Here is a 14,558-nt window from a genome sequence, read left to right on the forward strand (position 1 = left end):
AGTGCTGATACAGAGTGGCCAGATGAACCTCAAAAGCATTGTGCTGCCCAAAGGAAGCCAAGCACAGATAAGTGTATTCTGTAGGATTCTGCTTACGTGAACTCTAGAATATCAAAACTAGTCAATAGTTAAGTCAGAACAGGGGTTGGCTCAAGGGTAGTTGGGTTGACCGAGAAGAGACATGAGAGTGTGTTCTAAGGGAATGGGGCTACTCTCTGTCTTGATAGCTGTGCACCTCGCAGCATTGTCACTCACTGCCTATGAGTCAATTCTGTCCCATAGCAACCTTATAGGACAGAATAGAACTGCTCCCGTGGGGTTCTGAGGCTGTAATTATTTACGGGAGTAAATAGTAGAAAGCTATTTCTACGGGAGTAGAAAACTCTTCTTTCTCCCGAGGAGCAACTCGTCTCCAACTGCTGACCATGTGGATCGCAGCCCACCTCGTGACGGCTACACCCCCAGGGCTCCTCCATAGCGCTGATAAGTGCAATGATGAGTCTGATAATTGCACATTGAGTGCGATGATGAATCTGATAATTGCACATTGAAATGAGCAGATCTGTGTATTTCACTTATGTAAGGGACGTCTCACTCAGGTGCTATGTCCGCATCCCCTGAGACGTTTTAGGAAATACTGATGCTGGGCCCACTCTCAGAGGCTCCAGTCTGGGCACTGTTAAGGGTATTTTAAGCATCCTTGGTGACTCCAACATGCAGCTAAAGTCGATAAGTACTGTATTAGATGTGTGGATTCCAGCCTTAAATATTCCAACCCTAAGTGGCTGGCTTGTGGTGTGCTTTGGAGCCTATTCTGGCTCATGGTGACCCTGTGTGACAGGCAGAACTGCCCACAGGGTTTCCGAGGCTGTACTCTTTACAGGGTTACAGACTGCCAGGTCTTTTCTCCTGCTTGGGGTTGGACTGCTGAGCACTTAGCCATTGGGTCACCACGACCCCCGAGGATTTAGCAAGAAGAGACTTAATAGGTTAGAGTTATTCTTTATACGGTTAAGGATCTATTACTGTATTTCTCAAAAAATAAAAACTGGTATTGTGTAATTATGCTTGAATCTTTGGATTATTAAAATGCCTCAGTAGTAACCTTTGGCTTAAGCTATCATAGTTTAAAATGCTTTGTCAGTTGTAATATATGTTAACCAAAGGGGGGCGGGGGACTCGGTGTCATCGAGTCAATTTTGACTCATAGTGACCCGGTACCGGTTTTCCGAGGTGAAGTCTCTACAGGAGTAGACAGCCTCACCTTTCTCCCGTAATACGCAAGGACGGTGGTAGTGTTGACGTGAGCCACTACTGCTGTGGCTTGTGTTCTTGTTGAGTACACTGCGCCTGGCACCCGGTGGATGTGCAGCACTCACTCACTTACTGAATCCTGACGGCTGTCTTTGTGGGGTCCTTGTTGTTGAAATGAACTTCTCTGCAAGGCTTGCTTCTTTCTGTGGCTCCTGCTGTCTGCTTGGCTTATAACTGCCCTCAGACTTCTTTTAGAAGTTGCTGCTGTTGCTATCACTCCCCCTGGAGACTCAGATGTGAGGTTTAAAGTGATGATGGAGAAAAAATATCCATGGTCTACAAAAATAGACTTTCCTTTGAGGAAGGACCTACTTGCTCTCTGCACTATGAAAAGATTTCCAGTCGGTGAGGGGTTTTAGTAAACGCTTCTCTTTTTCACATGCTTCCCTCTGGCAGGTGGCCTGTGAGTACAGTTTGTGTTTCTAACACACGTTTCTTCTCTGGGGAAAGTACGTCTCTCTGAGTCCAGTAGCACCCACTTGTGCCTCAGTGTTATTCTGTCAAGACCTGTGAGACCTTCCAAGTGCTGTCCCGGAGCCCCTCAGAAAGATCCTGGGTCCTAGCAGGGACCCCAGTTCCCACTCCTAAACAAATATTGCCACACTTTACGTAGATTGTGTTGGCTGCAAGTTAGCAAGGAGAGTTGGCTTGGTTTGTTTACGCTCTCACGTTGACGTTTGTTTTCAGGCACAGGCCCTTGAGAGTATTAAGGCGAGAATCCGCCATTCTAGTCATAGGAGAGTTTCTGAAACCAAGTCCTTCATGTGCCAATACTCTATTTGGAGATGCTGCACACTAAAGGGTGGAGGGCAGGGCAGCTTTGGAGAGGCAGCCCAGCTGGAAAGAGAGCACTTCGGCCGTCAGACAGTCAGCATGCCTACGTATGGCGCTCTCGTGATGAGTATGTTTCTTGGCCTCTGAGAGTAGGAAGGAGCCAGATACACCGTTTTCTCCTTGGTTCCATGACGTGTGACACCCTCCCCCCCTTTTCCTCTGGAGCTGGGATCCATGTTTTTCAGCTTGATGCTTTATCCTATTTCAGGAGTCCGGGGCTAGCAGTCCTAGTTGCTCTAGGACGCAGAAAGCTGAAGGGGCATGGGTAGGATTAGTAAAAGCAGCGACATTTCTGGTTAGAAGCAGCCACGCACTCCTGCTTGTCGCACTGAGGAAACGAACTGTGAGGTTCTCTTAGCTTTAGACATCCATACATCTGTTTCCCTAGAATGCCCGAGGCTTTGACATGAGCATCCCCATGCCTGGACATCCAGTGAACTTCTCCAGCGTCACTCTGGAGCAAGCCCGAAAGGATGTGGAGCAACTAGAACAGCTCATCGAAAGCCATGATGTCATTTTTCTGTTGATGGACACCAGGGAGAGTCGGTGGCTGCCTGCTGTCATTGCTGCGAGCAAGAGGAAGGTAGGCAGAGTTGTGAAGCTTATGGCTCTTGCTTCTGCCTGTGACTCCATGTACCATCATCCCGGGGGGAGAAGGCTGCCCAGGCCCCACTTCCCCCACATAGAGGTGTGACTGTGTGATCTGGGAGCCTGGCGCCAAAGGGCTTCCACTTCCGACTCTGTCTTTGCTTCACACACCATCTCAGAGATCACAGTTACTGTCTGCTGTTCACTCGTCCAACAGCCCTTTGCGGCACTCTGCACCAGAAGGGGTGCTGATACTGAAATGTGAGCGCCAACAGGACGAAGTCTTTGCTTTACTCACCACTTTTGCTCCCTGGCAACTTGAGCAACTGACAGTACTGGATCATGAAAGAAATATGCATCGGATAGTTAAATACAAGTGTATGTGCATAATAGAATGGTATATAAATCCCAATCCAAACCTGTTTCTATCGGCTTGGTTCCAACTCATGACAGCTCCATGAGTAAGAGTAGAACTGCTTCATAGGCTGTTCTTGGCTGCAATCTTGTGGAAGCTGATGTTTAAGGCTTTCCTGTGAGGAAGGACTGGCCAGGTTTAAACGGCCAACTCTAGGTTAGTAGTTAAGTGCTGATTGTTTGTACCACTCAGGGACTTGGATTTTATGTAGGTATTGATGATTATATTTCCAAACCATTTTAATGATCTGGAAAGACTACATTATGTTAAATTAGTAAGGTACTATAGCATACATAGAGTACTCCATTGTGTTCGTGTGTGTGCACGCGTGTACACATGTAGGGAGAGAGAGAGAAATAGAGAAAGCGGGGTAAGGGAGTGACGAAGGGAGATAAAGGGAGGAAAAGAGAAAATAACAGGAAGACATACTTTGTTAATAATAATTGAGCTGGAGGTTTGTGAGCAATTTGTGTTGCATGATTTTAAACTTTTTAAAACTTTTTTTTGTAATCAGATTTGAGGGGAAAAAAGTGAAATTTCAACTGAGAGAGGGTCTTATAGTATAAGTGAGGAAAAAAAACTCTTCTCAAAATGTATGTGGGAGGGAATTGTTTAGTATGTAATTTTGTACCATTCAATCAATAAAATTTAAAGTGACAACAGTATATCTTAATGGTGGAACAGAACTCTGTGGACTTGATTGAACACACCTCCCCTGCTTCTTACCAGCTAAGTGGCCGTGGGCAAGTCACAGAACTCAGCTCACTGACTCTTGTTCTCCTTCTGTTGTAAGTGGGAAGTGTTTGTGGGGCGTTCAGTGAAATTAGATCATTTGTGCAGAGTACTTGTCAAATCTTTTGCACTTCATAAGCCCTCTGCTTTGAGGAACTTTTACCATTAGCTTACAAAACCTAATTATGTGTATAGGTGAATGAAGACATCCGAAGTCAACAAGGGGACCAAATATGAAATTAGTTATGGCTTGACATATCTATGTTTGTTACTTTAACCATTTTCTCTTGCTCCTTGAAACCTGCAGCTGGTCATCAATGCTGCCTTGGGATTTGACACGTTTGTGGTCATGAGACACGGCCTGAAGAAATCCAAGCAGCAGGCAGCCGGGGACTTGTGTCCCAGCCACCCTGCAGCATCTGCCGACCTAGGCTCATCCCTCTTTGCCAACATCCCTGGCTACAAACTTGGCTGCTATTTCTGTAACGATGTGGTAGCCCCAGGAGATGTAAGTGGATTTCCTTCTGGTCCCAGTTGTTTCTTAAGGTCTGCTTGCTCACTGGGGCAGAGAGACCCAGCTCTGTAGTTTATGACTGCTGTTTTATATTGTCTTGTAACAAGGGCAGGATTCCCCATTTCTCTGCAGAGGACATTATCCCACCATAAGCCTTGATTAGCATCATCAACTGTGTGTTCACAGTTGGGCTATCCCCTGTTCACCGTTGTAAATGTGAATTCGAACCACTTGGGTGGGGTGGGCATGGCTTCCCAAGGCTAGACTGGCCCCTGGTTGCATGCAGCATTGTTCTGTGCTGATCTTAATGAAGAGAGCATTAAATGAGGAGTCTAAAGACCCAGGTTCTAGCCTAGAATTGGACACTGCCTCACTTGGTAATTCCAAACAAGTCCCTCAGACTCCCAATGTCTCTGCAAATAAGACAGGTAAGGAAACAAAACAGAAGGGTAAGGTTGCCAGATTTAGCAAATAAAACCACAGGTGCTCAGTTAACTTGGAATTCCAGGTATAATTCTTGGTGTAAGCATACCTGCAAAACTGACTGGCTGTTTAAAATTCAAATTCAACTGAGCATCTTCTGTTTTACCTGGCAATTTTAGTGGGGAGAGGAAGTGGGGTTACTTGTCCAGTCCTATCACAGTGTGTTGTTCTTATATGACCTTGAGTGGACGCTGAATCGTAGCAAACCCATGTGTCTTAGGTGTGATGTTTCTGGAAGCAAATCTCCAGGTCCTTCTCATGCAGAGCAGGGTGGATTCGAATTGCTGGTCTTTTCCGTTTGCAGCTAAGCACATAGCCGGTGAGCCTCTAGGGTTCATGAAGCACAGTGTTGGCTGGGTCAAATGTTGAAAGTTCTCTGAACAGCAAGCATCACACTGTACACATGGATGATTCCATAGCATTTAAGACCCCACACTTGTTACAAGTCTGTAGGGATTATCTGTAGGGCAGCTAGTAATTTCTCGTGAAGTTAAAACAGATGCTTTCTGTACCCTTCACTCTGCCCCTCCCACCTCCCCTATAAACTTGTTCCTTAATAACCCATATGTCCTTTGAATGACTGACTCCCAGTATGAAAGGGGGGGGGGAGTGTTCCCTTTTGTGAAAAAGAATGGCTATGGTCTTACATGCATAGTCGGTTCTGTTATTTTGTTCTTACCAGCAACTAAGATTAAAGACCAGTTACAGAAAAGTCACTTCTGATCACACGGTGAGATGTTTTCAGAGTCGGGATTATCCCTGGCCACCTCTTTGTTTGCCCAGAACTGGAAGGTTGAGGTTGCTTTGGTGGAACTAATGAAGCCTTATGTTCAGGAACCACATGTTAACAAATGCTGCTGCTGTTGGTTGATGGTTGCCATGTGTAGAACTGAACAGGCTGCCTATGGTTGAGATGTTGCGGCTCTCGTGTCAGCCCATCTCACTTAGGATTTAGGGATTGAAGTGAGGCAGCAGCCTGAAAAGGAGATTGAAGGATACCTGGAAGCATCACACAGTGGATCTCCATCCTGTGCGTCTTTGTGTTGATGGGTGCTATCGGTCCCAGCTTATAGTACAACAGAGTGTGCACTATGTTTAGTTAGCCCCCTTACTTTACCAAATGTCTCACCTTTTCCTAGCAATTGGCCTTTCCTTGTCCAAAGTAAACAAGCAGGTCTCACCATCCAAGCTTTTATGGGATCATATTCAGGGTGATGAAGATGCCCACACTGTGAAAGGTCCACAGGGATTGCGGCCTGCAGGAATAGCACATGAATGACCCCACTCTGAGGCATTAACTCCTTAACTAAAAGGACAGGACAGAATCACCTGTGCTTGTCCATTTATTATTCCTCTCTTTGTCTCGGTCTCTTCACCGCCAAGCACAGAAGAGTGGAACTGAGTTAGTGGAAGGAGCATAACGTAAAGGGTCGATTAAAAAAGGAAGACCCTCAATAAGACCCACCCAGGGGACAGCAACAATGGGCTCAAACATAGCCACCACAGTAAGGAGGGCGCAGGGCAGGGCGGCGTTTCACTCTTGTGTACAGAGTGGACATTCCGTTGTACTGTACATTGGAACCAACTCCGTGCCACCTAACAGCAACAACAGAGAAGCATAGGATGCAGATCCACTACATTAGGCATACAGGCCATATGTTTATCCTTCCATCTTTATCTACTTATAGTTGCCAGTCCTTTTTAGAATATTGCCTCACTCAGTTACCTAACCTGCCTCTCTTGTTTTTCTCGAAATAACCAATAAATGTGATTTGAGTCAGGGTGTTCTTTGCCAAGACGAGCATTTGGTTATATTGGATAGGTTTATCATTGAGGCAATTCACGCTTCAGCTAGCTAGCATCAAGTAGAATAAAGCTTGTATCATGTGGCAATGATTGTTTCTCTGCAGTCAACCCGGGACCGGACGTTGGACCAGCAGTGTACTGTGAGCCGCCCAGGACTGGCCATGATTGCAGGAGCCCTGGCAGTGGAGTTGATGGTTTCTGTTTTGCAGCATCCAGAAGGGTGAGTGTGATGTTTGGAGAAGGCTGTTTAAACAAAGGAATCTTTCATAAGCAGTTGTCCCACAGTGCCTCTCTTGGCCTCTTTTGAGCCTGACTCTTATGAAAATCGTATTGCTTTTTTTATGCTAAAGAAACCCCACTCAATTAGATGGGAGTTATTGCTTAAATGGGACTAAGTTTCTGTTTGAGGTGATGAAAAACTTTTGGAAATTGTGCTGATAGTTGCACAACATGGTAAATATAATTAAAGTCTTTGAATTCTAAACATAAAAATATTGAATTGGCAAATGCCTTCACATACACACACACATCACCACCATTGTATATATGTCAGCATTTTAAATCAGCGGTTCTCAACCTGTGGGTCTCAACCCCTTGGGGGTCAAACAACTCTTTCACAGGGGTCGCCTAAGACCATCGGAATACACATATTTTTGATGGTCTTAGGAACTGAGATACTGCTCCTCTATCCGTCTCCAGGCGGGTCCGCCCACATGCAGATACGCCCACGTATGAATACCCAGTATAAAGACTGTTACACATGCTACACCATGTTTCGAGATAAAACTTCATTTATTTGTAATTAGAAATAAATATTTCACAATTTATAATTACATATTGTTTTGTGATGAATCAGTATGCTTTCATTATGTTCAATGTGTAACAATGAAAATACATCCTGCATATCAGATATTTACATTATGATTCATAACAGTAGCAAACCTACAGTGATGAAGTAGCAATGAAAATAAATTTATGGTTGGGGGTCACCCCCACACAAGGACCTGTATGAAAGGGTCGTGGCGTGAGGAAGGTTGGGGACCACTGCTCTAGATGATTCCTCCCTCTTGGGTCACCTCACCCTCCAGTTTTCCACATCACTGTTCAGCTTTTGACCCTCTTAGCCATTCATTTTGACGGTCGACAGTCATGTCATGGAAAAGTCATCCTTGTAAATGCATTTTTTATCTTTATGGGCTTCTCTCCTCTTACAGTGGTGTCTTGTGGGGTGGTTTTTCAACTTGACCCTTGATCTTTTACTATCCTGTAACACACTAAATATGTCATATTCTAGAAGCCAGACATAAAAATGATCACCAGTGTGGTCTGGATAGCCTGTCTTCCCTAAGCAAGGAGAAAGTCTTATTTTATGACTTGTAAACTGTAGAATTGCATCCTCTTGAGTTCTATAGAAGTGGAGTGAAGTCTTTAGCGTTAAAGAAGGCAGGACAATGAAAACACAGAGAGGAAAAGGAACAGTTTAAGGTTCTCTCAGTATTTAGCCCAAACCGTGCTGTGGAATATCAGGAAGTCATGGCCGATTAAAGCCTAGCAGGTCTAAACATCCCAGTATGTGACAAATGGCAGTCCCTGGATGACTCAAAAGGTTAGGTACTCGGCTGCTAACCAAAATCTGGCAGTTGGGCCCCACCGGGAATTGCCTGGTGAGCTACTTCCCCCAGAATGATCATTAGAAGCCCCATGGAGCCCAGTTGTACTCTGACACACATGGGCTCACCAAGGGTTGGTTTCCACTCAGTGGCCATTGATTTGGTTTCTTTCTATGGCACATACGAGGTGTTACCCCCCAAACCCGAATTCCCCTGGGCGGAGCAGAGCTTTTGTAGTACGCATTCTTCCCCTTAGGCGACCATCCAGCAACTCACTCTAAGGGCACCCAGTGGCATCTTTTGTCATAAAAAGTTTCGCTTGAACCTTGTGTTTTGTGATGGCTGATTTAAGAGAACATTGTGCGGCTGTGAAATTTTGTTTCCTGCTTGGGAAAAATGCTGCAGAAAGTGCTGTGATGTTGAACACAGCTTACAAGGACAGCACTATGGGAAAAACTCAAGCGTACGAGTGGGTTTCTCATTTCAAAAGAGGTGAAAAGTTGATTGATTACAAACCTCAGCCAAGGTGCAATATAGCACCAACAGAACACACACTACTCCTCTAGTTCTTGAATGCTTACACCACCACCACCCCCACTACCATGACCTCAGTTCTACCTTACAAATCCTGCTAGATCCTTGGCATAGGTAAGAGCTCTCCACACATGGAATAATCCAGGGCAGATAAACCCCTCAGGAACAGTAGTGGGAGTAGGGACACTATGAGGGTAAGGGGTGGGTGGGGGAAGGGAGCAAGGAGGAACCGATCACAATGATGGTACATTACTCCCACCCCCAGAGGGAAGAATAACAGAAATGTGGGTGAAAGGAGACAGTGGACAGTGTAAGACATGAAAATAACAATAATATGTAATTGATCAAGGATTCATGAGGGTGGGAGGGTGGGGGAGAGAGAAGAAAAAGGAGGAACCGATATCAAGGGCTCAAGTAGAAAGAAAATGTTTTGAAAATGATGATGGAAACATATGTACAACGTATGTGCTTGATACAATTGATTTATGGATTGTTATAAGATCTGTAAGAACCCCCAATAAAATGGCAGGTAGATAGATAAATAATTAAAACAAAATAAAATGTTATCACCAGTAAAAAAAAGAAAGAAAAAAACTGTCGACTTGTAGTGCATTTGGAGTTCATTCCTCCAGGTCAGCCTGTTAATCAAGCTTTCTGTTGAGAGCTTCTGAAAAGACTACATAACAGTGTGCAACCAAAAAGCCCTGATTTGTGCCAGATGGGGCACTGGTTATGCCACCACGACAGTGTACCTGCTCATGCAGCCATCTCAGGGCACCAGTTTTAGGCAAAAAACAGCATGCCTCTCTTGTCTTATGCACCTTACTCACCTGACCTTGCTCCGTACAACTTCTTTTTGCTTCCTCAAATGAAGAAGGACATGAAAGGACAGTGATTTGATGACATAGGAGGGGTAAAGAAAAAAACAAGGGAGGCGCTGTGACCCATCCTAACAGACGAGTTTGAAAAATGATTCCAAGAATGGATTAACAGATTTGACAAATGTATTAAGTATAAGGGAGAATGCTTTGAAGATGATAAGGATGTTTTGTAAAAAAAATTAAATGCATAGCTTTTGGAGGGGGGCGCACAGTAATTCCCTTTTGTGTGGGGTATGCCCTCTTATTCTATGATTTCTTCTTTTTTTCAAGTACTTAGACAGTGTTCACCTGGTGCTAAATACTATTCTAAGCACTTTGCAAATATGAAATCATTTAATTGGCAAAGCAAACCTATTAACAAAGAGTGTATTAGTTTCTGTTTTTAATGGGGAAATTGAGAGAGAAAAAGGATAAGTAAGCTGATATAATTCACACAGCTAGTAAGTAGTGGAGCAGCTGGGCTTCCATTTGGCCAGCTTGGCTCCAGAGTGTAATTACCAGGCTATGTCGTCTGTAAAAGAGGCAGTATTCTTTCCCAGCTCTCAGAGGGGCTACTTGCAAATTCACATGAACATTCCATTTGTTGTGTTATCCAGAGCCTTTCTACCCAGTTGAAAAGCCGCCCTCGGTGTATGTTGGCAGCATTTGACATTGATATCCACACTCTGGAGTCGAATGGAAATCAGTAGCTTTCTTTGCCCTCCCTTTAGCTCGCTGCCATTTAAGTTTACTGATGCTGCCCGACAGGAAGCGTCTGGGATGACATTTGGAGAGCTGAATCTATGATTTCTCAACACCAAGCCCTCATTTTGCCACATATGTCTTGGTCATGGGTTAAAACTAGAGTGTCATACTAGTTTGAACCAGTTCATTCATGGCTGACTTTGTAAAATCAAAAGAGGCATTGATTTTCAAAATTGCGGTGACAACCAGAGTGATAACCAGAACAGACTGGGCGGCAGGTCAAAGCTCTGGAGGGGAGACCTGGACGACCCGATGCAGGAGACTGCATGACTCCAGGGCCGTGCAGAGGGACGCTCTCAGAACGACGCAGTTGGCCACCCTCTTTGGCGAGAGCACTGTTGTTCCTGACTCTGCTGAGCAAGGGACTTGGGTGCTATGCAACACACATGCTGCCCGTGTGTTCTGAGAGGGAGGTTAAGTTTTTAGCAGGGCATCACTCCCCTCTTCCTTTTTCCTGTTCTCATTCACCCACACTTTAAACCATTCCGGTTCCTCTTTGTCAGCCATCCCTGAGCCTGGAAGAACCAGTCTGAAGCCTGGTTAAAAGCAGGCTCTGAGTGGCATCTCCTCGGTAACGAGTGAATAGACTTCACACCGTTCAGGAAGGATGAGCTAGTTCTCCCACTAAGGTCATCCCTAATTTTTCTTTCTCTTTCCTCCATTTTGGTGGCATTCATTCACGCAGGAAGTTAAGGTTAGAATGTCTTCCAAACGTGCTAGAGTGTTTTACAAGAGTACCTTAGAGAAAGGGGGTTACTATTTATTAACTTATCGTGTGCCAAGTGGCCATTTATGCAATGTATTCATGATCTATTCCTCACAACCTAGGCCTGTAGTCACAAACTCTGGTCTTTCTGACTCCAAAGCTGTGCTTTAAAAAATGATTTTTCCAGCCTCCTCTTCCCACTTAGCACACAAATAGCACCCCCCCTCCAACCTTGCTCCAGGGGCACTTTGGTTATCTTTGTAAATCTCACAAGGACCTCCTTCAGGAGCATCCTCACATGTGCTAAGCATGATCTTTTATTAAATGAGCAACTCTACTTGTTTCCTTTCCTCAGAGGCTATGCCGTTGCCAGCAGCAGTGATGACCGCATGAACGAGCCTCCAACCTCCCTCGGGCTTGTGCCTCACCAGGTCAGTGGCTTAGAAATGAAATCACAATTCTAGACTGATCCCACTCGTGCAGCGGGAAGAATTTGGGGCCACTCGTGCCATCCCATCAGTCCAGCCCACTTCATACCCACCTTACCTATCCTCCAACTTCCCTGGATTTCTAGGAGGAGAGACTACTTGGAAGAGCCCTCATTCTGAGAGATGGTCTGAGAAGAAACTGTGAACAAACAGCGTTATCTAGATTCACTGATGTGTGTCACAAATCGACACTGTTGTTAGCTGCCAAGGAACTGCCCCCGTCTTATGGCACACTCATGTCCAGTGGGGTCGTACCATTGCTATTTATAGGGTTTTCATTGGCTGGTTCCCCGAAGTCGATCATCAGGCTTCTATCCTTAGCCCACCAATATGCAAGCTTCCACTGACAGCAGGTGTTGATGGCTGGGCATAGAATGTGGTATCTTGACTGGGAATTGAACCTGGGTAGGCTTGCGATGGGTCAGAATGGGCTCAATGGCAGTGGGTTTATGAGTTTCCCAGGTGGAAGGCCAGAGCGATACCACTGAGCCACCACTGCCCTCAGCGGCCACACCACGAAGTGAAGAAGAAAGATCTGACTTTGACGTCAGCAGACAATGTTTTAATCTAGTGGGTTTCAACTGGGGCTTGGGGGACGGGGGGTGGGGGGGGTGGCTCCTGAGAACCGAGTGAAATGATCCAGGGGGCGCTGCAACAGCAGATGTCTACACTTTACCCTGGATTGTGGGCTATAGTACCAAAGGTTTTCATCCCCAGCAAGGCGTTGCGTGGTATTTTTTTCCTAAAACAGAAAAGTAGGCCAAATATATTCGGAAACCTAAACTTTAAGCCCCAGTCCTGCAGATGGTATAGGGAAAGGACTCTCCAACCCTTTCTCATGGAGTTTCTGTATGAGTGAAGACGGAAAACCAGCGTGAGCTGCCGTCCAGCTGCTTTTGAGCCAGGAGGACCACCCCGTGGGCGCAGAGTAGAAAGTACTCTTCGTAGCCTTTTCAGGGCTGACCTTCTGGTTAGTGATCACGGACTTAACCATTTGTATCAGCCAGGGACTCTAGGGTTAGTAAAAGCAAGTGCTTTATTGACAGGAGTGTGCCTGTGGTGGGACTTTGCCACACTATGCAAACATATCTCTCTCTCTCTCTCTCACACACACACACACACACACACACAGGTGGCATTGGTGTGGCATGAATGTGTTAATCTTATCTAGAGAAACATTTCACATAGGCCCCAGCGACACCCTAGTGACCACGGATCCTCAGGAAGGTGGTCTCCGGAGCTGGCCACGGCTATGTATGCTCTCCCATCAATCGCTGCTCTCCGCTTGTTCACGTGAACCCTTCCTTACTGCCCCTGAGATGTCCCTTCATCTCCATTACAAATTTGAGCTTGAGAAGGGCCTTGATTAAATGTTCAGCCGTGCCCTGTAGTGGTGCCCTTCTCCACTTCTTTTCTGTTGAAAGTCCCGCAGCTGTAGTTCTCTCTGTGCCAGAGGGCAGAACTGTCCCTTTATAGAAGGTGTCCAGTGTCAAAATGCATGTGCCCCTGTTTTTCCAGTACTATGGCAACTAATCCCTCCGTGTTCTTTATCCCCATTGAGCCTCCCAATTGTTTGTCATTCGACTCTCTAGGCCTTTCTCCTCGTTTTTCAAATGTCTGAAGGATTATTTTGGTTTGGGGCCCTCTCTTCATCTGGCTGAAGAATAATCAGAGAATAATGCAGCCATATATGGGAAAAGCCCCGGTGTGTGTGTGTGTGTGTGTGTGTGTGTGTGTGTGTGTGCGCTTGCTTACATTATTTCAAAGTTCAAGCCTTTATTTTTAGCTACGCTCTGAAAAAGAAAGTGTGCAAAGAGTTTTCAAAACTAATCAGGGTTGTGTGGCCCCATTTGTCAGCTTTCAACCTTTTTAGGTTCGAGGTTTTTCGTGTGTGTGCAGCAGTGAAATGAGTGCGTTTATACAACTGTTTTGATCAGAGGCAGGTCTTAGGTTCCACAACAACACTGGGCTGTGTTGCCCTGCCCCGCTGCAGACTCAGCACTTCCCTCCTCCTCTTCCTGGCTCTCAGAGACAAAGGATTTCCTGTTGGAGAGGAACTCAGACAATTCCTTTGTGTACCTTGTGTATGGAGAATGGCCAGTGAAGTTCTCCAGGCTCATTTGTCTCCATCCCCCAAAGGAGAGTGTTTATTCATTGGCCCTTGTGGAGTGAGATGTCTTAGAAAAGCGATAGTCCTTGGACTGAGAGCTGCAGAGCCTTGGCGGAGGACTCCTTGTGTAACATGGGGAAAGTTGCCTCACTCAGCCTGTGCTCTCTGGGCCAGTTGCTCTCTGCTCAGCCCTGGGAGGCCTGAGGATTACGGCACTGATCTCTCTTTTGGACCCTAGGCAGAAGTTGGCCCATCCACAGTTTGGCCAAGTGCAGAAAAAGGCTTGATTAAGTACTGAAATTCAGCCTGGGGCAAGAGGGTTGTGTGCATGCCAAATAAACCTCTTACTGAATTTGAAAACCATGAAAAACCATTTAAGGTGAGAAAATAAGCTTACTGGCTTAAAAAACAAAACAAAAACTTTAGCCCGTTTATACATGAAATAGATTCTGTAAGCAGGCAGCAGTGAGTACAAACTACGTCCCGATGGCTCAGTGTTTACATACTCAGCTGCTAACTAAAAGGTCAGCAGTTCTAACCCACAAGCTGCTCATGGGAGAAAAACTGAGCAGTTTGTTTCTATATAGATGATAGGCTTGGAAACATTACAGGCGCAGTTCTGATCTATGCTATAGGGTCCCTGTGGGGTTAAGGGTAAGAGGGAACCCCACAAAACATCACAGGTTTGGTAGGCGCAATTGTACAGCGATAATAAGTAGAGATTATAGTAAAGTCATAGAGAGCATGAGAGTTAAAGGATAGAGTCAAGTAATGGAGTCAGACGCAATTCATGGTAGCA

The 14,558-nt window shown here is 45.5% G+C and overlaps 1 protein-coding gene across 1 annotated transcript in view; it reads left to right on the forward strand.

The window, feature by feature from the left end:
- The window catches only part of ATG7 (autophagy related 7), a 220,186-nt gene that overhangs the window by 59,279 nt on the left and 146,349 nt on the right, over positions 1–14,558 (forward strand). The window contains exons 13-16 of the mRNA XM_030885613.2: positions 2,537–2,731; positions 4,191–4,391; positions 6,791–6,906; positions 11,517–11,592. Coding sequence (XP_030741473.2) covers positions 2,537–2,731; positions 4,191–4,391; positions 6,791–6,906; positions 11,517–11,592 — 588 coding nt within the window. The remainder of the gene's footprint in view (positions 1–2,536; positions 2,732–4,190; positions 4,392–6,790; positions 6,907–11,516; positions 11,593–14,558) is intronic.

Source organism: Echinops telfairi, unplaced genomic scaffold (assembly GCF_000313985.2).
Source record: "Echinops telfairi isolate 266 unplaced genomic scaffold, ASM31398v2 ScPeMD7_31;HRSCAF=116, whole genome shotgun sequence".
NCBI classification, from domain to species: domain Eukaryota; kingdom Metazoa; phylum Chordata; class Mammalia; order Afrosoricida; family Tenrecidae; genus Echinops; species Echinops telfairi.